At 37.4% G+C, this 23,564-nt stretch overlaps 3 protein-coding genes across 4 annotated transcripts; 2 read left to right on the top strand and 1 right to left on the bottom strand.

Moving 5' to 3' along the window:
- Positions 1 to 352: 352 nt before the first annotated feature.
- On the top strand, positions 353 to 5,268 carry LOC142612431 (uncharacterized). Its single transcript, XM_075784528.1, has 5 exons — positions 353 to 667; positions 740 to 1,420; positions 1,578 to 1,911; positions 2,201 to 3,531; positions 3,676 to 5,268. Exons 1-5 carry the CDS (start codon positions 353 to 355, stop codon positions 5,266 to 5,268), a joined length of 4,254 nt encoding a protein of 1,417 aa, XP_075640643.1.
- Positions 5,269 to 6,085: 817 nt separating this feature from the next.
- LOC142613604 (uncharacterized) lies at positions 6,086 to 14,672 on the top strand. 2 transcript variants are annotated; one of them, XM_075786024.1, is made up of 6 exons: positions 6,086 to 9,234; positions 10,854 to 10,990; positions 11,945 to 12,170; positions 13,537 to 13,816; positions 13,898 to 14,190; positions 14,315 to 14,672. In XM_075786024.1, exon 1 carries the CDS (start codon positions 6,127 to 6,129, stop codon positions 8,953 to 8,955), a length of 2,829 nt encoding a protein of 942 aa, XP_075642139.1. In that variant the 5' UTR covers positions 6,086 to 6,126; the 3' UTR covers positions 8,956 to 9,234; positions 10,854 to 10,990; positions 11,945 to 12,170; positions 13,537 to 13,816; positions 13,898 to 14,190; positions 14,315 to 14,672. The 2 variants fall into 2 exon arrangements, with proteins under 2 accessions (XP_075642139.1, XP_075642140.1); XM_075786025.1 differs by lacking the exon at positions 11,945 to 12,170.
- A 5,583-nt stretch (positions 14,673 to 20,255) lies between these two features.
- Positions 20,256 to 21,799, bottom strand: LOC142611748 (uncharacterized). The gene is made up of 5 exons (XM_075783869.1): positions 21,158 to 21,799; positions 20,818 to 21,072; positions 20,648 to 20,713; positions 20,463 to 20,528; positions 20,256 to 20,348 (listed from the first exon to the last, which is right to left on the bottom strand). The coding sequence occupies exons 1-5, from the start codon at positions 21,797 to 21,799 to the stop codon at positions 20,256 to 20,258; spliced, it is 1,122 nt and encodes a 373-aa protein (XP_075639984.1).
- Between the last annotated feature and the right edge of the window lie 1,765 nt (positions 21,800 to 23,564).

Genomic DNA, 23,564 nt, shown 5'->3' with positions numbered 1-23,564 from the left:
CTTAACAATGAAGTAACAAATATGTACAAAATGACTATTTAAAAAACAAAATAAAAATTGATGAACTAAAATGAAAACTTTAAAACCAAAGGGATCAAAATAATAACAACAACGGAATACGTTGCAACAGAAACATGAGGTCAAAATGTTTTTTCTCCTCGCTAGCATAGGAGCCTTCTCTCTCGCCTGGGGCGAGTTTTACTTTTCTTTTTCTTCCCACTACTGTGAGGATCGTTGGCAGTAGGGCCGTTGTCAGTAGAGCCCACCACCCTTATCCCCATCCAACCCAATCTAAACCTTTTCCACTACCCACTCAGCTTGACTACAGCCTCGTCCACGAACCTCTACTGGGATGGACCCAGACTTTCTTGACCGAATTCAACGCATATCGTTGACTGCGGAAGAGAAGGCTGATATTGTAGTCAAACAAAGCCACCGCGAGAAGACGTTAGAAGAATGTTCCCTCAGCCTCCTTGGACGACTACTCACGGATAAGCCGTACAACCAAAAGGCAGCCAAGAACCTCTTTCGATCTGTTTGGAAGCTCAGAAACGACGTAAAGATCATCGACGTAGGGAATGGAGTGTACCAGTTCCACTTCAAACTTGAGAGCCAGCTAAGGTGGGTTGCCGAGAATGGCCCTTGGAGCTTCGACAACCACCTCTTAGTAGTTCGGCGATGGGAGAAGGGCATGTCGGCATAGAACATCACCTTCCCCAGCATCTCCTTATGGGTCTAGTTGTGGGGCTTGCCATTTGACCTGCTTAATGCCGAAGCGGCCGAGGATATAGGTAGCGGTTTGGGAAGAGTTGTCAGCGTAGACCAAACGGCCCTCTCATTGGACCAGGCTAGTTTCCTCCGGGTTCGCGTGGAGATACCTCTCAACCAACCGTTACGTCGGAGGGGTCCGGTGGTTTGTCCTAAGGGTGAGAGGGCATGGGTGGAGTTTAGGTATGAACGCATCGATGGGCTGTGTTTTTCATGCGGAAGACTCGGCCATGAGACAAAGACATGCACACTGACTACACCATGCGCCACGGATGGAGAACAACCCTATGGAGATTGGCTTAAGGCAGGGGGACGAAGGAGACTGGCCGGAGCGGACAGGCGATCTAAGAGCCCTCCTACGCGACCCACTGCCAAACCCACTTCACATCCGACGGCGCCGCAAAGCCCGAGGATAAATTCATTGATTTTGGCGACAGGATCTTTGAAAGGAAAAGGCCAGGAAAAGAATCCCGAAAATTCGGGAGACCGCCAAACCCGGGAAAAGGTCTTGGGACCCACACCAAATGATTTGTCCCATCAAAATGAACCCAACGAGGAGGACGCTGACATGGGCAAGCCAGCTTTTGGGCCGAAAGCATGTGAGACGGATCAACATGTTTCAGGGACAAGCATGCAAGGTGATGTGCCTCTGGTACAAAACCATGCAACGTCCCTTAACCCCTCAGAAACTCCAAAAAAGTGGACGAAAATAGAATGACCTCAAAACTTCAACTTGGAGGAAAATGAGTCACTCCTAGCAGGGGAGGTAGGACACAAGAGAAAAACTACAATGGCCTTTGGCTCAATAGAAGAGGAGGCAGGTGGAAGTGGAAAGTGACACAGGAGCATGGAAATGGCTCATCCTATCACAGTTACAACGGCGACGGCTGGGACCCAGCCCCGCCGACCCCAATGATCATCATGAGCTGGAACTGCAGGGGGCTTGGGAACCGCCGTGCAGTTCAAGTACTTGCCGACTTGGTGAGATCGAAAGGACCCACAGTTTTGTTTCTAATGGAAACGAAGCTGTCTATACAGGAAATGGAACCCATAAAGAACGAGATTGGCTTTCATTCCATGCTAGCAGTTTCGAGTGTTCGCCGAAGTGGAGGGGTCGCGCTCTTATGGAAGGATACAATCACGGTAGACCCACAAACTTTTTCTCTCAACCATATTGATGTACACGTTACTGTCTCTCATTAGGAACCTTGGAGGCTGACTGGAGTGTATGGCCACCCCGAGGAACAGCGAAAAAAGGAGACATGGACCATGCTAAGGAACCTCCATACTCGGGCAGCTCTACCATGGGCATGTATCGGGGACTTCAACGAAGTTCTCCAATCCTCAGAAAAGAGTGGCGGGCTGCCCAAACCGCTTGGTGTAATGTAGGAGTTTCGAAACACCCTACTATAATGTGACTTGGTTGATATAGGTTACCAAGGCTATCCGTATACTTGGCGGAATGGGAGGTTTGGTAACGCATTCGTGGAATTTCGCCTTGACCGAGCTTTAGTGAACCTGAAATGGAAGGAAAGGTTTCCTATGGCAAAGGTTTGGCATGAAACGGCTTCATATTCAGACCACGACCCCATCACATTGCAGACTGACACCAAGAGTAACCCGAGGGATCGAAGGAAGAAGTTACAGAGATTCGAAGAGAAATGGGCCATGCATGAGTCGTGCGAGGGGCTCATCCGAACTTCCTGGTCACAAGCCCAACCAATGGCAAGCCCGATGTTTCGCTTGTTCGAAAAAATAAAGAGATGCAGACAAGACCTAGTGAGGTGGAGCCGAGAGACCTTTGGCAATACACGCGCCAAGCTGACTGCAAAGCAGAGTGAGCTACAGGAGTTGGCTTCTACAAACTATGGTCTCAATCTTGAGCGTATCAACTTAGTGAGAAAGGAGGTGAATGGGTTGTTGCATGATGAAGAAGTTTTTTGGAGGCAGTGCTTTCGCGCTATCTGGCTTCCGGCAGGTGACAAAAATACTAAGTTTTTCCATCTAAGAGCCAGTCAGCGGAGGAGGAAGAACCACATAGAGGGGCTAACGGATGAAGCAGGAGTATGGCAAGCCGATGGAAACAAGGTTGCAGGAATGATCGAGGAGTATTATCAGAGACTTTTTACAACCTCAAACCCAACACACATGGAGGCAGTGCTCAACTCTGTGGAAAGTGTCGTGACAAATGGGATGAGGCATTCTTTGCTGGTACCATATATGGGAGATGAGGTACGAGTGGCCCTGTTTCAAATGCACCCCTCCAAGGCACTAGGGCCTGATGGAATGTCTCCGTTCTTCTTCCAACGGTTTTGGCCCATCGTAGGGCCGGATGTCACCTCGGTGGTTCTCTCGGTGTTGCACTCAGGTCACTGCTTGCGGAAGATGCAACACTCCCACGTGGTGCTTATACCCAAAAAACCAAACCCGGAGTACATCACCGAATATCAGCCCATTAGCCTGGGAAACGTGGTTGCTCGCGTGGTTTCAAAGGTATTAGCAAATCGAATAAAGAAAATCCTACCAAGCGTCATCTCTGACTCCCAAAGTGCATTTGTTCCTAGTAGACTAATCACAGACAACACCTCGGTGGCATACGAAATGTTGCACCGCATGCGAAACAGACGAAAAGGAAAATTAGGACATATGGCAGTAAAGTTGGATATTAGCAAGGCCTACGATAGAGTTGAGTGGAACTTTCTCAAACAAATTATGCTAAAGATCGGTCTGCTTGAACAATGGGTTGCCTTGGCCATGGAAACGGTGCAAATGGCCTCCTATTCTTTCCTCATAAATGGCGAGCCAAGAGGGCATATCACACCAACCCGAGGGATCAAACAAGGTGACCCTCTTTCCCCTTATCTTTTCCTGTTGTGCGCTGAAGGCTTTTCTTCTTTATTAAAGTAGGCCACCTCATCGGGACAGTTGAATGGCATCCCTTCATGCCGGGGGGGAGTGCAGATTTCGCACCTCCTCTTCGCCGATGACAGTCTTCTCTTCTGCGAGGCCACCCCAAACGACTGTCAGAAACTCCTGAGCATCCTTGGTGCTTATGAAGCAGCCTCAGGGCAAGCCGTTAACCGACATAAAACTTCCCTTTTCTTCAGTCAAAATACAAGGTCTGAGACTAGAGAGGAAATCCGGAACATGCTGGGTGCCCATGTGACTATCGATTTTGATAAATACCTTGGACTGCCTATGGTGGGAGGGAATTCTAAAGTCAATACATTTAAGAAGCTGCAAGAGAAGATTACAAAGAGGGTGTTGGGGTGGAAGGACAAGAATATATCGAAAGCCGGACGAGAGGTCTTAATAAAAAATGTTGCTCAGGCCATTCCAACGTACTCTATGAGCTTATTCAAAATTCCTAAGACAATTTGTGATGGGATAAACTCTGCCCTCTCTAAATATTGGTGGGGGCAAACCCGTAATGAGAAAAAAATTCACTGGATAAAGTGGAGCAAGCTTTGTGGACCGAAGGGAAAAGGGGGAATGGGCTTCAGAGATATACATGCATTCAACTTAGCGATGCTGGCCAAACAAGCATGGCGACTACTCACAGAGACCCACTCACTGTTTTACCGAGTTTACAAGGCTCGCTATTTCCCGTCGTGCACTTTTATGGAGGCCGAACTGGGAACAAACCCCTCCTTTGTATGGCGAAGCTTGCTTCAGGCCCGCGAGGTGATCACAAAGGGTTCGATATGGGAGGTGGGCGATGGGAGATCAATTGGGGTCAGTTCTCACAAGTGGCTACCCCGACCCCCACAGTTTTTGGATGGAGTAAATACATGCTTGAAGGTACGAGACTTGGTTAGTGAAGAAACCAATAAGTGGAACCTCAGCTTGTTGACGGCCACGTTTACCCAGTCCACAGTGAAGGACATTTTGCGGTGTAAGAAGGGAGCCTTGAACTCGAGGGATAGTTTGAAGTGGAAGGAAAGCAAAAATCGGGTCTTCTCAGTTCGAACAGCATATCATGTGGCGCTCAGACTAAACAAACCTCTAACTGGGGAACACTCCTTGGAAGCACATGACCAGCGCATGTGGAAGAAGTTATGGTCACTCAATATTCCTCCAAAGGTCCGCACCTTTATATGGCGGGCATGCTTGGACGTCCTCCCCACCAAAGCTAACCTTGCTCGGCGAAAGGTGCGAATAGATGACAGGTGCTCTATATGTTGCCAGCAGAGTGAAACTACGTGCCACATATTATGGGAATGCCCGTTAGCCCGTAACGTGTGGGCCTTAGTACGGGGAAAGCTTCAAAAGAGCAACTCAGCGACTGTTAACTTCCTTATGCTGGCACGTCAAATGATGGAAAGGCTTGACAAAAAGGAGCTCGAAGTGTGGTCTATTACAGCGTGGTCTATATGGAATGCAAGGAACCGTGCCCAGCTCAAGCAAGTGCAGACCCACCCCACTGATATATATAGGCAAGCGTTTGAGTTATTAGAAGAGTACCAACGGTTAGCCAAGCCTCCTTCAGGGGCAGCCTAAATATCAGGGGTTGGTGTGGCTCAAAGATGGACGATATTGGCCTTAGTGGGGCTATGTAAGCTTCGCATGGTTGGACGTGGACAACCGTTGCATGGTTTTAATAGGCGGGGGTGTAGCGGGAAATCAACATGCAAATTTGCTTTAGAACGGATTGGGGATGTGATGTTTCCCTGCTTTTTCTTTGTCCTAGGTGTTAGGCTAGGTGTGTAGGCCTGAAATATCTCTGGACCCTTACTTACTCTTGTACCTTATTTTTGTTTTAATATAATTTCTAACTTTTCAGTCAAAAAAAATAAAATAAAATAACAACAACAAACTTGAAGTTTCAAAAGTCCAAATTACTTTAAAAGAAAAAAAAGAAGGGGAAATTTTTGTTCATAAGTTTAGAGGGATTTTGCCAACAGTTTATAGTTTATCTAACACTTTTTAAATTTCCAATAGAATCGTTAATGGTTTAAATTCATCTCCTCTAACCATCGAACTAAAATAATAAATAATGAAACACAAAAAACTTTGGGAGATTTTTGGGAAATAATGTTTTATACTATCTATTTACCAAATGAGCAACATTTTCAAATTATTGGGGATTTAATTTTAATACACAAATTTGTAAAAATGACAGGCATTTTGAAATCATGATTTGGAAATACAATTTTAGAAAAACATCCAATATAATTTTTAAAAAGTTACTGTACTGTCGATAATATTATAAAAAAAACATTATATTGCAAAAAAGTCCCTGAAAACTAGCACAATTGCCCCAAACAAAAACAAAAACAAACCCACTCCACTCCACTCCTCCTCCTGACCCATTTTTTTTGTCTGCACCCTTTTGTTCAGCTCACCCATGAGCTATTCATGAATGGATTCCTCACCGCCGTCCGATGCTCCAAGATGAGATTCCCGACGGCCATTCTCAACCACCCAGTTGAGTCTCTCCACTTCCACTTCCACTTCCACTTCCACCTCCTCATCAAACCTTTCTCCTCCATCGCCTCTCTCCCCGTCGACCACCACCACCACCACCACGACCCAAACCCAAACCCAAACCCAAACCCAGACCCACTACAACCCGATCTCCCCACCCAACTCTTCTCAATCCTCTCTCGCCCCGATTGGCGAAAACACCCATCTCTCAAAAAACTAGTCCCTTCCATATCCCCATCCCATGTCTCCTCCGTCTTCTCTCTCAATCTCCACCAGCTCGATCCCCAAACCGCTCTCTCTTTCTTCTATTGGATTTCGCAGAACAAACCCGGGTTCCAACACAGCGTTCAGTCCCACTCTTCGCTGCTTCACATTCTCATACATTACCATTTCATTGGCGCCGCCGAGAAGATTCGAATCTCGATGATCAAATCTTGTCAATCCCAGGACGACGCCGCCTTCGTCCTGGACGCCTTGCGAAGAATGAGTCGCGAAAAAAACAACGGTGAATTTCAGTTTAAGTTTACTCTTAAGAGCTATAACATGCTGTTAATGTCGTTGTCTAAGTTCCTTATGATTGAAGAAATGAAATGTGTGTATTTAGAAATGTTGAGGGATATGATTTCGCCTAATATTTACACTCTGAATACTATGGTTAATGGGTATTGTAAATTGGGGAATGTGGTTGAGGCTGGGTTGTATGTAAGTAAGATATTGCAGGCGGGGTTGAATCCCGATACGTTTACATACACTTCTTTGATATTGGGGCATTGTAGGAATAAGGATGTAGATAGAGCTTATAGGGTTTTCAACCTTATGCCGCAAAAGGGTTGTCGGAGAAATGAGGTTTCGTATACTAATTTGATTCATGGGCTGTGTGAAGCCACACGGGTTGACGATGCTCTTGAGTTGTTATCTCAAATGAGGGAGGATTATTGTCATCCAACAGTTCGGACGTATACAGTTATTATATGTGCATTGTGTGGATTGGGTAGGAAGGAGGAAGCTTTGAGGTTTTTTAAGGTGATGACAGAGAAAGGTTGTGAGCCGAATGTTCATACTTACACTGTTCTAATTGATAGCATGTGTAAGGAGCATAGGCTTGACGAGGCGAGAAAATTGTTGGATAGGATGTTGGAGAAACGGATGGTTCCTAGTGTGGTAACATATAATGCTTTGATTGATGGGTTTTGCAAGGAGGGACTGACTGAGGCTGCATTAGAAATTTTGGGTTTGATGGAGTTGAATAAGTGCAGTCCAAATGCTCGCACATACAATGAGTTGATATATGGGTTTTGTAAATATAAAAACGTGCATAAGGCAATGGCGTTGCTTCATAAGATGCTAGAGAGTAAGCTGTCACCAAGCGTGGTCACATATAATTCTTTAATCCATGGGCAGTGTAGAGCAGGTCATTTAGATAGTGCCTATAGGTTGCTTAATATGATGAATAAAGATGGTTTAGTTCCTGACAAGTGGACATACAGTGTTTTCATAGACACTCTTTGCAAAAGAGGGAGGGTAGAAGAAGCTCGTGCCCTCTTTGACTCTTTGAAGGAGAAAAATTTAAAAGCAAACAAAGTGATATATACTGCTTTGATTGATGGGTACTGCAAGGCTGGTAGAATAGATGGCGCTCAATCTTTGCTCAATAAAATGCTTAGTGAGGACTGTTTGCCAAACTCAGTCACTTATAATGTCTTGATAGATGGGTTGTGCAAGGAGAAAAAAGTGAGGGAAGCATTGTTGCTGGTGGACGAGATGGTAAAGATGGGAGTGAAGCCCACAGCTGTTACTCATACAATTCTCATTGAAGAAATGTTGAAAGAAGGCGACTTTGACCATGCTCATAGGGTTTTCAATCAAATGGTTTCGTTGGGATATCAACCTGATGTATTTACTTATACTACATTTATTCATGCTTATTGTAGTCAAGGGAGGTTGAAAGAAGCAGAGGATGTGATGACTAAGATGAACGGAGAAGGAGTATTACCAGATTCACTGACTTATACACTAATAATAGATGCATATGGACGCTTGGGATTAATACATAGTGCATTTGATGTGCTAAAGCGTATGTTTGATGCTGGTTGTGAGCCTTCGCATTATACCTATATCTGTTTGATCAAGCATCTCTCAAATGAAAAGCGGGTGAAAGAAAATAGCAATTCTGTAGGACTAGAATTTGTTTCAATCACTGCAACAATTGATATTGCGGATATTTGGAAGATGATGGAATTTGAAAACGCTTTGGAGCTTTTTGAGAAAATGGTTGAATGGGGTTGTGTACCCAATGTTAACACTTATGGCAAGCTCATTATAGGACTTTGCAAAGTCGGGCGCTTTGAAGTGGCACAAAGGTTATTTAATCATATGCAAGAAAAGGAAATGTCTCCTACTGAAGATATTTATAACTCGCTTCTTAATTGTTGCTGTGTGTTGGGAATGTATGATGAAGCTGTAAGATTGGTGGATACAATGATTGAGCTTGGTCATTTACCACATCTAGAATCCTACAGGCTGCTTATTTGTGCACTATATGATCAGGGAAACAAAGAGAAGGCTGAAGCAGTTTTTTGTAAATTGCTTCATTGTGGGTATAATCATGATGAAGTAGCTTGGAAACTTCTTATTGATGGGTTACTTAAGAGGGGGCTAATTGATAGATGCTCACAACTGTATGATATCATGGAAAAAAAGGGTTGCCAGGTTCATCCTCAAACATTTTCGATGTTGATTGAGGGACTTGATGGGACATGATATATTGATTGTTATTTCCATTATTCTTTTTCTTTGAGGATACCTATCCAAAAAATACTCATTTGGTTTGACAATGGGGCTTAGAGTATATAAATGGAACATCAGATTCTTTAGACACAATTTCAAAACAAATAGGAAGTCTATTGCTCTCGCTGAAAACTTCATGCCAACTTGCCAGTAACAGAGACCTGTTTTCTAAGAGACACAAATTTGGATGTTCTCTCTACTTTCTGTAGCAGTAGCACCACACAGCAAACAAATTTTGGTGAAGATCAGGAGGCAAGTGACTCTTTACCTTCCTCAAATTCTGATTTGTAAATCCTTTAGTTCTTTTCCTGGTACATTTGCTTTTACTTTTATAAAAAAATTCTGATCACAGCTTCTTTAAGTGGAATGTCAAAAAGAAGAATAAGTTCTCAGATTCTACTGGCTTGAAGGATTATTTTCTTGAATTTCAATTCACAATCTTTGTCTGGCTTATACATTTGTTTGTTTTTAATCTTGGATCCTTATTGATTGAGTAGTTATTTACTACTTTTTTTTCTTTCTTGTTAGTGATGAAAATGTTTAATTGATGCCAATCTATTCTGATATTCACAATGTTGTTGACATGATCTGGAAAGAAAACTCAATGAGCTAGGTTTTCACATGGTTTACCTTTGAAAACCATTAATTAAATTTGATGGAATAATGTTTACATGTGTTGTGAAGGCTTGTTGCTTACACCTTTAAACTTAAGCAGTTTGAATGCTAAATTTTATGATCGGTTACGTTATTTAATGAAATGAACACAGTTATAATAAGCACTCCATATCCTGGGATATGTTGATTATTATGCTATATATGTCAGGCAAGCACATTATAAATTATGATTGTGTTCCCCAAGTTATATGATAGCATAGGTTCACTGGTATCTTATCTGGGCTGTTTGTGGTATGGCATGGATTGCTGCACTGCATGTTCCTGAAAATAACAGTGATGCTTACAGAATATGTGTGTGCATGCACACATAAGTTTAAAGTGATGACGTACTTGCCATGAAAGATTTGAAGCACTGATAGATCAGCATCATTTGTGAGACTCTCCCCGATACTCTTCTCTCCCTAAATCATGTAGAAAATGTTATTGCAAGTAGCGTTTTCATAATGTCTATAAAATCCACTCTTGATACCAACTTTGGTGTAAGCAACATCACCCTTATAACATGTGCATCACCCCAAACTCCAACAAACACATAAATACATCAGTAAAAGGAAGTATCAGAAAAAGAGGACTCAGAGAAAAGGTGAGTCAGAGTTGCCACAGCCAAGTTTACTCATCTCAGGACTAAATAATCCTGCCAAAAAGGAAGAAAGAATAAAAATAAAAAAATCAAATATTAAATAAGCTTATAAGTTTTAGCTCAAATGCCACCTCCTCCTATTATAAGAATGGGAGTAGAGAGTGAGTCGTGGTTCAAGACTAACTATGAATAGATTATATTTATATATAAAAAAGTACGAATAAATTTTAGATTATACATTGTATGAAGACTCAATAAGTTATGAAGAAAGACTGAATAAATTATAAATAATGTATTGTATGGAGAATGTTGGGAAAGAAGATGGACAACTAGAGCAGCAAAGTAGCCATGGATTTTCAATTGATAATGTGCTTTAATTGCACTGTGTAATCTTAGATCTTTTTTTTTTGTTTTGTTTTGTTTTTTTTGTTTTGTTTTTTCTGTTATTCTGCTGTATAGTGTTTTAATGAATTATAAATTACTTATCATTTTTTTTAATATATAAAGCGAGAGAATTTTTTTCCTGGAATATCTATGGAGACTGATTTTTGTCTTCATGATTGGTTTCTGTTTTAGCATTCAACCTTTCTGATTACTTTTATTTATCACTTTACAGGCTGTAGGATTTTTGCTAATACTTGAGGAAGGGTGCCCTGGTCTATCCTTAGTACTGAATGAAAATTTTTGTTTTTTTAACTGGCTGAACTGAATATTGATGGATCTGCTGAGCTATCAATGTGACAGATGATTGAGGTAAAGGAATGTATGCCTCGATGAATTTGTTTATCTCAATGACAGATATGCATAAACTAAACTTTTACACATGTTGATGCACAAACTTGCCCATTTTGATCTGATATTTTCTGTTATATCTATATCTTAATTAGTCTCTAACTGGCTGAACTGAATACTGGTTTCTCTCTCTCTCTTTTTTTTTTTTTCCTGAACTGAATTCCATTAATAACTGGCCGTTTTGATAATTTGGACCATCTAGATGAATTTATCAGATTTTTTTAGTAAGCCCCAATGACCATAGAATATATATATATATATATATATATATATATATATATATATATATATATATATATTTTGATAGGTAATAAAACTGAATGCAAGTACACTGGGAATATACTAGCAGAACATCACAATAAAACTCTAAAATTACAGAAATCAATAAGCTCAACTAAATTAGGAAAAGAAAACATGCCAATGACCATAGATAGAACCTAGCCAATTATTACACTGCAATGGTTGGTGTTTATGGACTAACTGTATGTACTGTTTTTTTTTTGGGGGGGGGGTTAAATAGTAGCAGTGCAGTTCATATAACAATAAATCTTTCTCAAATTATAGATCTATGACACAATCAAACCTGAACAAACAAAATGTTGAATTAAATTGAACTGCTCAACTGGGGGTTATCACTCATTTTTGTACTTGCTGTTTTGTTTTCCAATTATTTATTCAATTAAGAGAAGAAAATAGTGTAGTAAACAGCAGAATATTAGGAATCCTCTTATCCCATTCAAAAGGATATCAACTCATAATCATCTATGACTGTTTATGTGTATAGCATGACCACTTGATGAAATTTAGAGGGACTTGGGTTGGGACACATGGCTGATGCTACTGGATAATACATACTGCAATTGGTATTCTTGTGATTGGTTGAATTGACAATTTCTTTTATGGTTCATATTCCAGACTGGGTTCATTGCAACTGCTTCCACCCTGTCACTATCATTAGTCATCTTGGTCAACAGTTAAGATTCCCCTAATCTTCTCAAATAACCACTCTTACTCTGGCCATGTTCCTATTTCTGAGGAGAACCTCTTCAAAGTTTACTTTATACTAGCTACTTGGTGGTGGTTCTTTCCACTTGATGATCCTTCTAGTACTTGCTGCTTCCTTGTTTTCTAAGTTTTGCAGGTAATCTTTTGTGTACTCTGCTGTAATGAACACTGATACACTGGCCTCCTTTGCTTCATCAATTCAACACTTCCTTAATGTCAGCCATAACCTTTCTTTATTTTCTACTGTTGATTTACTAGATTTATGTAACTTTGTAACTGATTGTTTACCCCAATATATTTCCTGTAGACTTGGGTGACTCATTTTTTATGATTTATACAATTTTATTACTTATCAAAAAAAAAAAAAAAAACACTCCCTTAATTTTGTATATTCATTCCATAAGCAATAAGTCTGTAGTCTGTAATTTTTTTAGGGTTTTTTATTTTTGTTATCAAAGCAATTTGGGTGTGATTAATTTTTTGAGACACTCCCTGATTTTAAACATTTTCTTTTTGATACCCTCCCTGAATTTAAACAAGATAATATTGCTTCTAGAACACTGTCTCCTACCACATGCTATTATTTCTAAAAAAAATTGAGCAGGCATACCAATTGGTCCAAGGGCTTTTGTTGGGTGCAACTAAGCAAGAGCTTGAATTACTTCCTCTACCTAAATTCCTGTAAGATCATATCGTTCATCTTAGTTGTGACTGTCCTGTCTACCTTGCCTAACAAATATTCAACATTTTGTGAATTTGAGGATGAAAATATTTTTGTAAAATAACTCACTGCAGCTTCTATAACCTTACCAATCTGCTCGTGCCACTTTCCTTGGCTACCTCTGATTCCTTTTATCTCATTCATACATCTTCTCCTGTGTAGCTTTGAGTGGAAGAATTTTGTCTTTTTTATCGCCTTCCTAGAGCCATGCCCTTATTGATCTCTGTTCCTGCATAAGTTCTTGCCATTCCATTAGTTCATTTATCTTTTTTCTGAGTTCTTTAATAATCTCCATAACTTCTGGTTGAGTTCCTTTACTATTAGCCTGCAGCAGCATTTATTTTTTGTGTTTGATTGGCCTTTGCACATTACCAAAGCTGTGTTTGTTCCACTAGTCTTGAACATGTGTTCCCTTCATCTTCTAATATCACAACATGGCTATAGTTTAGCAGTCATGCTGCTCATGTCCTCTGAGATGGCTGGTGCAGTAAGACACGACACAACACCAAATTTCAAACTTGGTTTGTAGAAAGACTAGTTGAATTGTTTCAGTTTTCTGTTGTTCCGAAAATGTTGTTCTTCTAGCATCTAAGATTATTCTCTTTAATTCCTTTTTTCCTACTTTTAACTAGTGAATCTTATCTGCAGACTTCTTTTTATCTCTAACTTCATTAATTTTGTGCCTCATTTAATTTAGTTCATAGAAATGGCGACTAAGAAGTGTTGAATCAGAGCACAATGCTTCTTTTAAAGTTGATCCTGTATGGTTTCAATGTTGCAGGGCAAAAAACTCTAAGCTCTTGGTGTATCAATTCGAGATGATTATGAGGCTGGTATGGTTGGTGCAGATGGAGCCACCAATTGTGGAGCACTTGCTATTACTTTACATTGCTTGCTTGCCTAACATGGTGGTCATGGCTCCATTTGATGAAGCTGAACTGATGCACATGGTTGCCACAGTGGCAGTCGTAGATGACAGACAGACCCAGCTGCTTCAGGTATCCATGGGAAATGGTATTGGAGCAGCTCTTCCTTTTAATAACAAGGGAACACCTCCTGAGGTTAGCATAACTAACCATCAAACATACAAAGAGAAGGATACATAACAAACAAATAAATTAAACGTTTTCCTTTTTTCAAAGTTGAATTGATTGGAAAGGGCAGAATAATGTTAGAAGGATGCAGAGTTGCTGTTTTGGGATACAATTCTATAGTTCAACAATGTCTACAAGCAGCAAGTATGCTGAAAAGCAGAGACATCTCTGTGACAGTAGCTGATGCAAAATTTTGTAAACCTTTGGATGCAGATCTCAACAAGCAATTAGCCAATGAGCATGAAATCCTAATTACAATGGAAGAGGGTTCAATTGGAGGTTATGGATCTGATTTATTGCACTACCTAAGCTTAACTGGTATTTTGGATGGACCCCTCGAGGTAATTTCCTTCAATGTTAGATTCTTCATACTCCCTTTTAAGATTTTGGGATCAAGGCTTTATTGTTGATGTTTTTTACATTATTTTTTTCCTGATCCTAATTGTTTTAGAGCCTTTTTTGCAGTTGAGAGCAATGGTGCTTCCTCACAAGATCATATTTGAGGAAGTTCGGCTCTCCGCAAGACATATTTCAGCAACAATCTTATCTATCTTAGGAAGGCCAAAAGAAGCTCTTCAGATCAAGTGAGCACACGCATGGAATGAAGTTCCTGTCAAGGAATTGTTTTAGGTTTCTAGGAGCTTGTGAAATTCCAACTCAGAATGCTCGTTAAGGGGTACTTATATTTAGTGGTTAATAATCTTCAAATGCCCATAATCTTAAAGCATATGTTCACAAGTTTCAAGTTCAAAGATGAATCAATGAGGGCATAATGCACATTAACTAATATACTGTTGTAATGAAGATCGCATTAAACATGAAATTATACAACGGACCAAGCAACTAATATACTGTGTGCTATTTTTCTTTTATCCGTTATTTCCAATTGAAAAAAAAAAAATCATTTAACAGATGGAATATATGAAGTTACATAAAGATAATCTAAAGTCATTCTCAGCATAAAGAAGTCATTCACGCAATTAACTCTTGTTTATCTTCTCAAAAAAAAAAGAAAAAAAAAAAAGTAAGTTTGCGACCTAACCTGTTTCCAATCATCGGGAGAAATTACATTTTACTACCTTAAACTATGCACCAGATTACACTTTTCACCTTAATTTATTCGAACACTTTGCACCGAGACATGATTCTTGCTTAGGTGGAACAAATTTAAAAGACTGAAACATCCTTCTTCAATCAATTAAAACAAAACCCAATCCTTTCCACATCTCTCTTGGGTGTGTGCCTCTCCCAAATTCAGATTTTGGAAACCCTAAATTTCTTGCATTGCTTCATATTTTAACACTTCAATTTCTCTCATTGCTTCGTATTTGGCATTTTCATCATTCTTCAAAGTTTGATTCAGCTCTTAGCACTGCACGAAAAAATCCAGATTCTGTCCGATCCCATAAAGGCTAGCTTCCACGTAATAAGATGTAGGTTATAACTCCAATGCTCCATATATCTTCTTGCTTCTAGACTATATGACGTATGTAGGACTTCAGGTGCAACATAGTATGCACTTCCAACAATATCATTAAGTCTTTCATCTGCACAAGAATCTAAATTTGGGTCTGGGCAGTGGGTACACATGCGAGACAGAGAGATGTGGAAAAAATTGGGTTTTGTTTAATTGATTTTGAAGAAGGGTGTTTTGGTTTTTTAAGTTTGTTCCACCTAAGCAAGTAAGAAACATGTGCTTGTCATGTGCAGTAGGATTCCGTTAAACATAACAGCAAAAATAACGCCAGGGTGCAAAATGTAATGAGTGTGATAGTTTATGCTGCAAAATGTGCGTTAGAATAGTTTAAGGTACAAAGTGTAATTTAGTGCATACTTTAAGGCGGTAAAGTGTAATTTCCTCCAATCATTGGCCAGTAGCTCACAATGTACCTAAGTTTCAATTAATAGGTTTGTATATTGATAAACCATCCTGATAATAGGGAAAATATTCTTACACACTAAATAATGTGCATTTCGTATACATAGTGTCCATATTTTTATAGATATTGTTCATATATTTTTTTTTATACTCAAAATATAAGATGCGTGATGTGTACAGATGATGCGTAAAATAGAGGGCAGTAATCATTATCCAAGGTAGAATGGCTACATGTTTGCAGTGGGGCTATAATTGAGAAAGGGATGTGGACATCATAATTGGTATACATAAAAAATACCATTTCTAGAATGAGGAGTCTCTTCCCATCACCAAAAACCACCTCACAAATTATTTGAGGATGACTTATGTGCGAGTTTGATAAACCCCACAAGTTTTGAAGTTCTTGAAAATATTGATAATAGTAGCCTAATATGAGTCTAAAACTCTCTTAAGTCTTATACAACCCCCGCCACACCTCTTGGATTTCTAAATTCCACACGATGAGTTTTTAAAACCCCCACAATTTTGGGTTTTCCACCGTTCCACATTTCACATATTCACATACATCAAAATGTGTTAATACTTAATTCTAAAATTCATGAATCTTTTTGGAATATGGGGAATGGTTTCTACTTTCTAGTCATCTAGGTTTGAATACACATTTCACACAATACATTAAAATCATGCTTATATAAAAATCAAACCTCATTGCTTGCATTATCATCATACATAAAACAAATTAAACATGCTTAAGATATATTTCAACTACTGAAATTTAAATATGCTAAACAACAACGCCACAATGATGATACCATGCCGCAAAGAAAATGACTTAAAAATACTAAAAGATTTTGCAATCTTATTAAATATTAAATTACACAAACCATTATTAGAATTATCCTTTGAAAATGGTCTCATTCATTATTAAGCTAATTCAATTTCTTGGTGCATGAAGAACGTTAGCTAAACCCCATTGGTTGAATTCTTCATAATCCTTAAATACCAATTTCATATTGTCATTGCACATATGCAAACATTGCAATAGAATCGAATCATTCATTAAATATCCATATGTACTGTGATGATATGCTAAACATCATATCATTCAACATGGCTTAACTCCTGAATAGCATTTACTACTATTCCTTCTCTTTTGATTCTTTAAGAATCCACAAACATGAATTAACACTCATTCCTTCAACAAATTAACCATTGGCCTTCGGGATTAATTATTGAAATTATTCTTTTAAGAGCATTTTTAACCAATTCAGTTTGCATCTATCTCATATTTTCACAATTTTGAATATAAATTTTGCAATTCATGCAACAATTCTATCATAAAAACATCATCTTTCCATTTGAAATCAAATTAATCTTGAATCATAAAATTCACATCTTTTATGTTCAATCTTGCATCTTACTTTCAATGAACCTATAATGAAAAGGAAGCATCACATTTTTCTTGCCAACAAACAACTTTTGTTCCTTCAAATTATACGTTCCATTGAATCTTTAGAATGTTATATATATATATATATATATATATATATATATATATATATATATATATATATATATATATATATATATATGTATGTATGTATGTATGTATTCATCACTTCCAAAGCCATCACTTCAAATCTTTTCTCCAACTCTTCCAATATCATGATAAGCTTGTTGGGAATTTTGGGAGAAATCAATGGGAAAAAAATTGAAATAGGCTTTAGAGGCATATATAGATTAATTGTTTCCCTTAAAGATGATATTTCCCCCACTCAATTGAGTTTGCTAATGGGTTCCTTACGATGATACTTAAAACTTTTCAAACTTGTAAATAGGTTATGTTTTCCAAGTGGGAGAATGCAGGATGTTTAACTTAATTAATGTGGGCAACGTAGACATTAATATTTTTTTATTTGTAAAGTGCCATATTTATTGGAATAGAACAAAGGTTAAGAGAGTTGGCCAAATAGCCTGGCTATTGACCTTTTTTTTTTTTTTGAGAGAGGCCTGGCTATTGACCTCATGAATCATGATAATGAATTATTGTTATTAGGCTTGACATATCTCTTATTTCCTGTGAATGAGGTTTATTATTATTGTGTGGCTCCTGTATACGGTTTTTTCTATATGATTTTAGGACCAAGTTTTAATCTATTATAGGTTACATTTATGCTACTTGCACAATTCTTTTCACAACATTTTTTACAAATGCTAAAGTACTCGATTGTATGTGGTGGAAAAAAATTGATGGGTCCATTTTTTAAAAAATTGTATCATTCACTCATAGTTAACCACTTTAACAAATATAAAAAAGAAAGAAAGAGAAGGACTCATAGGAAGAGTTAAAAAAGGGAGAACAAGGAGTTGTGTCACTAGAGTAAAAAAATTGCACATAAAGTTTCACTTACTCTCTCTCGTACACTCTCACCTTGGATCCCACAAAACAAAGGGGAAAAAAAAAACTACGTTAAAAAAGCCGGAAAAATTTTTGTGGTCATAGATATATTGGAGAATAAAATATTATCATCACTCATGTTGCAAGAGTTCAAATTTTCTATCCCACCCTTTCTACTCCATTATATATTCTATAAATAAAAACAGGATTCAGATCCTCTAGAGTTCTTAGGGTACTCTACCAGTAGATTTCATTAAATCCTAACCACTCTTTAATGATTTAATGGTTTAGATTTTGCCATGTCAGCATTTCATTAATAATATTCTTGAAATAATAAAATAATGTTGTAAACAAAACAATTAAAATGATTGTTAATGAAATGCTGACATGGCAAAATCTAGATCATTAAATCATTAAAGAGTGGTTAGGATTTAATGAACTCTACTTGGTAGAGTACCCTAGGAACTCTAGAAGATCTGAATCCATAAAAACATGCTACATGTCTATCTAATTTATTAAATGTTAAATTTATGCCTTCTATTATTTCAATTTCCTAAATATAAATTTTAGGAAATTGAAATAATAAAAGACATAAATTTAACATTTAATAAATTAAATGAACATGTAGTATGTTTTTATTTGTAAAATATATAGTAAAACAAGAAGAGTGAGACAAAAGATTTAGACTTACGTAACAGGTTTGTTATAAATTTCATGCATAGTTATAAATAATCATGAACAAGTATTAGGGGTTGTGTAGTTATTTTGGTTTTTTAAAGTTTTACACGTCATTGCAATGCTGTAGATAATTAACTAATTAACTGCTTCTTTGATCAGAATATAGCCGGCCGGCCTATAGATATTTTCTCAAGCTAATTCTATGTGGGATCCGACAAACTTACCTACTCAGCTTTCATTTTCTTCTCATGAATCACTTTAGGAAAAGAAAAAATATTACAAAATGTACTCGCCTGGTTGAAATTCTTGCAAGTGTCTCACTCATGGTTCTCGGGTACTAATTAAAACCCTAGGTATAACTATTAGCCTATTAGGTGTCCCCCCCCCCCCCCCCCCCCTTCTCTCTATTATTTTTTTATTATTTATAATAAGTGAATAATATCCCCAACTCATAAGGTTCTTGGATACTTCATGAATTGATTTTTGTTCGTTCTGTTTTGTTTTCCGTTCTTTCATAAATAAAACCATTTCATGGATTGATTAAATCAACCTCCAAAATTCAGGACTCATTTAACTTAAAAAGTCAAGCATATGATTTTAGGCTCATTAATATTTATTGTAATGACTCATTTTGTTATTGTTAAAGTTGTTGTATAATTGTGTGTGATGAGCGGAAGCATGAAAGAATGAGCAAATATAAAAGTTTATATGGTTTAATCTAACGGCCTATATTCATGGTATGAAAGCCCTTAATGGCTACTTATGTCTATCAAGCTTTTTGTATTACATTTAATTGTTTATATACTAAAAAATACTTGATTAATTCTAGACTAACCTAAAGTTAATTTTGATAGTTTTACAAAAAATATAAGCCTACAGTTGGTTCGAACCACTTGATCCATAATATATCTAATATTACTACTCAACAAAGAATTTGATCACCCTATCACTTAGCCACTTATAAGTGAAATTTTACAATGCTCAATCGTATTTTTAGAGACTCTCTAATGCGTGTGCCATGTATTTTTCAACTGAGATCCATCTAGCAATCATTCACACTAAGCTGACATGAACCAATAAATTGATGACGACTTAATTTATTTGGATATTTGTCTGATGATTGATTCCCTATATACTAAACAATCATCGTATTTATAAATATCTATTGAATTGATTTCTTTGTTCATTATTACTTGCATGTGAGGTAAAATTTGTGAATCTTGAAGAAAACCATTTATGAGGAACCTGCTTTAATTTCGATTTAGTGTTTGCAAACATAAGAAATTAGCAGGATAGCCGTGATCATAAATGAGGATTCTCCTTATTATGAGCGAAAATATTGGAACTCTTTGGGATAATAAATCTTCCGAGTAATTATATTATACATTCTCTCTTTCTTTTGTTATAATAATTTGGCGTTTAATAAATGAACATAATAGCTCTATTCAAAGTCATAGAGGTGGAGAAATCTCGTTGAGAAGACCAACATCCATTCCATTGTAAGCAATTGGAGCATACATCCACAGATCGTCGGAGCTTAAAAGCTACAAAGACAATGACAAAAAGGGATTAATTAGTCAATATGTTTTGCAATTTTTTTAGTGAGAAATTTAACATTTTTGGTGAAAAAGTTTGTATAATCCACATTTGCTATTTACCTTGATTTGGAGCTGCAAAAACTTCACATAATGGACTGCCTCTTCGAGCATTGTGCTAATGTCAACCTTTTAAGTTAAACCATCAATGAAGATATGAGCTTAGGGTTTCACTTTCATCTACCTTTAACAAATAAAAATACTAATGAATAGAAATCATATGTACTAATTGAAAGAATGTCACTCACTTTTGTTCCATTAGGGACTAGATTCTGCAGGATTCTGAGTCTTTCATTTATCCTTTCCCTTCTTTTCTGCAAGATTATATAGAAGGTAAATCAATAAAACCTTAGCTCTGAACTAAAGCCTATGGATTAATATATTCAACAAGGCTTTTTTGTGTGGAAGTTTTTGTTACCCTTGCATAGAGGCTTTGTGGATCAGTAGCTGACCCTCTACTGGCTCTTGTTTTCCCACTCAAATTGAGAGCTGCAGGAGTTTGGGACTCTGAAGTTGCTCCTCCATTAGTCTCCTGAGAAGCATTATCATCCTCCGAGCTATAACTAGTGGAGCTCTGTCCATCAGGTCCAGCATTACTCTCTTCTTCATGGTTGCCATTTGGACTAGCCTTCTGGTTCTTTTTTGACCGTACATTCTTCTTACTCTTTTGTACCTGAATTTAGAAATGAAAAATTAGAAGCTACTTAAGAAAAATAATTTCTGCTACATTGAATAGAATCACATTTTGAAGTACTTACATCTCTTGAAACCCGGGGTTTTTTCTTCGAATTCTCAGACGGGTGCGCGATCATTTTGTCTTCTGCTTTTGTGTATGATTCTGGCATATCAAGCTTCCTTTTGAGAATCAACTCTTTGTTGCCAGGAACATCATCTAACTTCTCCAATCCTTCAGGGTTCGTATCTTCTTTGATACAAACAGTACTCTCACCCATTACAATGTCAGGAAAGGTTGGTAATAACGAGCCTACATGTTTCTCATCCATTATGCCATTGTTCATGGGCAAAGGGATACCATTTGTTACAGGAACATGGTTAGTAGCATCACTAAAATAATTATAGTTTTCATGGCTAGGAGTGGCAATGAAGACGCTGCTACTACAATGACTACTATTACTACTTTCTTGAGAAACATATTGCAAATTAGAGTTGAGATAATCTAAAGAAAAAAGTAAACTATCATGAACCCCAGACATGCCCTTCTCAGCCTCAGAAGTGGGGCAAAAATAATTTGATGGGGTTCGAGAATTCAAACCCTCATCATTCTCTAGCAGAACTGAACATTGACCAAGCAATTGAGATGTGAAATCAAGCTCTTCAGAAGTGAACATCTTGCTCAAAGAGTCCCATTCTCCCTCAGGAAAAGCTCCAATATGCTCCATTTTTTTTTTCTTTAACTGAAAGGAACCAGTGGAGAAAGAATGAATATCTTATATTTGTTTAGTGCTGCTGCTAAGGGAAGCTCAACTCTGCTTAATTAGGACAAGCGAAGAGTAGAAGCAAATTTATACTCGAACCCTGCACAGAATGTTACTAACAATTTGACTTCATTTGTATACTGAATATTTAATTCGTAATCATTGCTCATTGTTAGGTCCTTAATCCATGTAACTAATCTCAGGAGTCTACGGGTGAGGGCCAAAACCCAGGCAAAAGACAACTCAGAGGAGCCCAAGTACATGCAATGATAAATTAAAATATCGGAATGCATTAAACTCCTTAAATATCAATTTTAGACTTGCAAAATATGCATTAGAATGACAAAAAGAGTCAAAGCAATGATTGATAGGTGACTTACTACAATTGATTGGTACCTAAATGGTCATTTAGTGATCGAGGGTGATATAATCATATGAGAGTAAAAGCAAAGGTTAGAGAAAAAGGCTCATGTATTTGACATTGTGAGAACGTGGATCTTATTATATTTATTATAAAAAAAAACGAAGTCAAATTGCACATAAAAAAAAATACAAACTTAGACAATGAATTTGTGTGCACAAATTGATGAATCATTGAATACAAATCTCTATTTTATACTTTTTGTGTCATATTTTTTGTTTTCCACTTTATACTTTACATTCTCTACCAATTACAACTTGTTACATATTTTTTTTACTTTCATTAAACATAATCAAAGTTTAAGAGGGGAAAAAAAATTAAGGACAACATGGTATATTACGGTTAGTTGAATAAAAAATAAAAGTGTAAAACGCACAAAACGGATCAAAAAATTTGTATTCGTTAATCATTAACACATGCATGCATTTATTCTTTTTGAGTTTTCATAGCAATTCATAATTAAATACCTAGGGTATAATACATTGATACCCGGCCCCCAATGTATTGTGATTTTTTTAATTTTTTGAGAATCAATGTATAGTAAAATTAGATTCATTCATTATACCCGATTTTCAGACAATAACACCATCCTCCCTAATTCCTAAACTAATTAACACTTCACCGAATGAACCACCTCCCATTTCTAGTCAAATAGAGTTAACCCCAAATGTCTACCCATACCCGTAGTTTCCTTCCAGGGTTTGCGTCTAATTTCGCTAGGTTTAAATTTACTCTCACAAAGATATATATGTATAATTTCAACAAAAATGTATCCCCCACCCTTATCTCTATAACTCTCCAACTTGCTTGGCATGAACGTCATGCTAGTTAACTTCTTGGCTTGGCATAAATGTGTATATGTAGAAGTAAAAAATTAAGAAAGAAAGAAAAAGGATGGAGTGTTTGGGTACAGAAAAATTCATTTGGGTTGTTTGACATCTGTTATTATTTTAAGGTTGCAAAACACTTCATGATGTTTTAATTGTTTCTTAAAACTTCTTGGGGATTTAATTTTTCCGTTTATAAGAGTTGATGAAGGTTAATCTTTGGGGTTAATTTAACAAATATGAAAACCTCATGAAGTTATGCAGAAGAATTAAAACTCTATGGGTGTTTTTGTAACTGAGGCTGTGTTTGTTTTGGCTTCAAACCACTTTCGGAAATGCTTTTCCGTAAAAGTGAGTGTTTTGTTGCGCATGGAAAATAGAATTTTCGGAAATGCATTTTCGTTGACCATAAAAATAATGGGTTTGACCCGGAAATGGTTTGAAGTGAAAATTTTCACTTCAAACCATTTCTGAACTCAGA

This window comes from Castanea sativa, chromosome 10 (genome assembly GCF_040712315.1).
Source record: "Castanea sativa cultivar Marrone di Chiusa Pesio chromosome 10, ASM4071231v1".
NCBI classification, from domain to species: Eukaryota; Viridiplantae; Streptophyta; class Magnoliopsida; order Fagales; family Fagaceae; genus Castanea; species Castanea sativa.
The sequence above is the reverse complement of the archived record's forward strand: the minus strand, read 5'-3'. Positions and strand labels throughout refer to the sequence as shown.

Coding starts and splice junctions, on each gene's coding strand:
- LOC142612431 (XM_075784528.1), top strand. CDS start 353: ATGGACCCAGACTTTCTTGACCGAATTCAACGCATATCGTTGACTGCG. Junction 1,912..2,200: donor TATGGAAGGATACAATCACG/GTAGACCCACAA, acceptor TGGTTGATATAG/GTTACCAAGGCTATCCGTAT. Junction 3,532..3,675: donor TTGCCTTGGCCATGGAAACG/GTGCAAATGGCC, acceptor TTATTAAAGTAG/GCCACCTCATCGGGACAGTT.
- LOC142613604 (XM_075786025.1), top strand. CDS start 6,127: ATGAATGGATTCCTCACCGCCGTCCGATGCTCCAAGATGAGATTCCCG.
- LOC142611748 (XM_075783869.1), bottom strand. CDS start 21,799: ATGGAGCATATTGGAGCTTTTCCTGAGGGAGAATGGGACTCTTTGAGC. Junction 20,529..20,647: donor TAGTCCCTAATGGAACAAAA/GTGAGTGACATT, acceptor TTAACTTAAAAG/GTTGACATTAGCACAATGCT. Junction 20,349..20,462: donor TTTTGCAGCTCCAAATCAAG/GTAAATAGCAAA, acceptor TTGTCTTTGTAG/CTTTTAAGCTCCGACGATCT.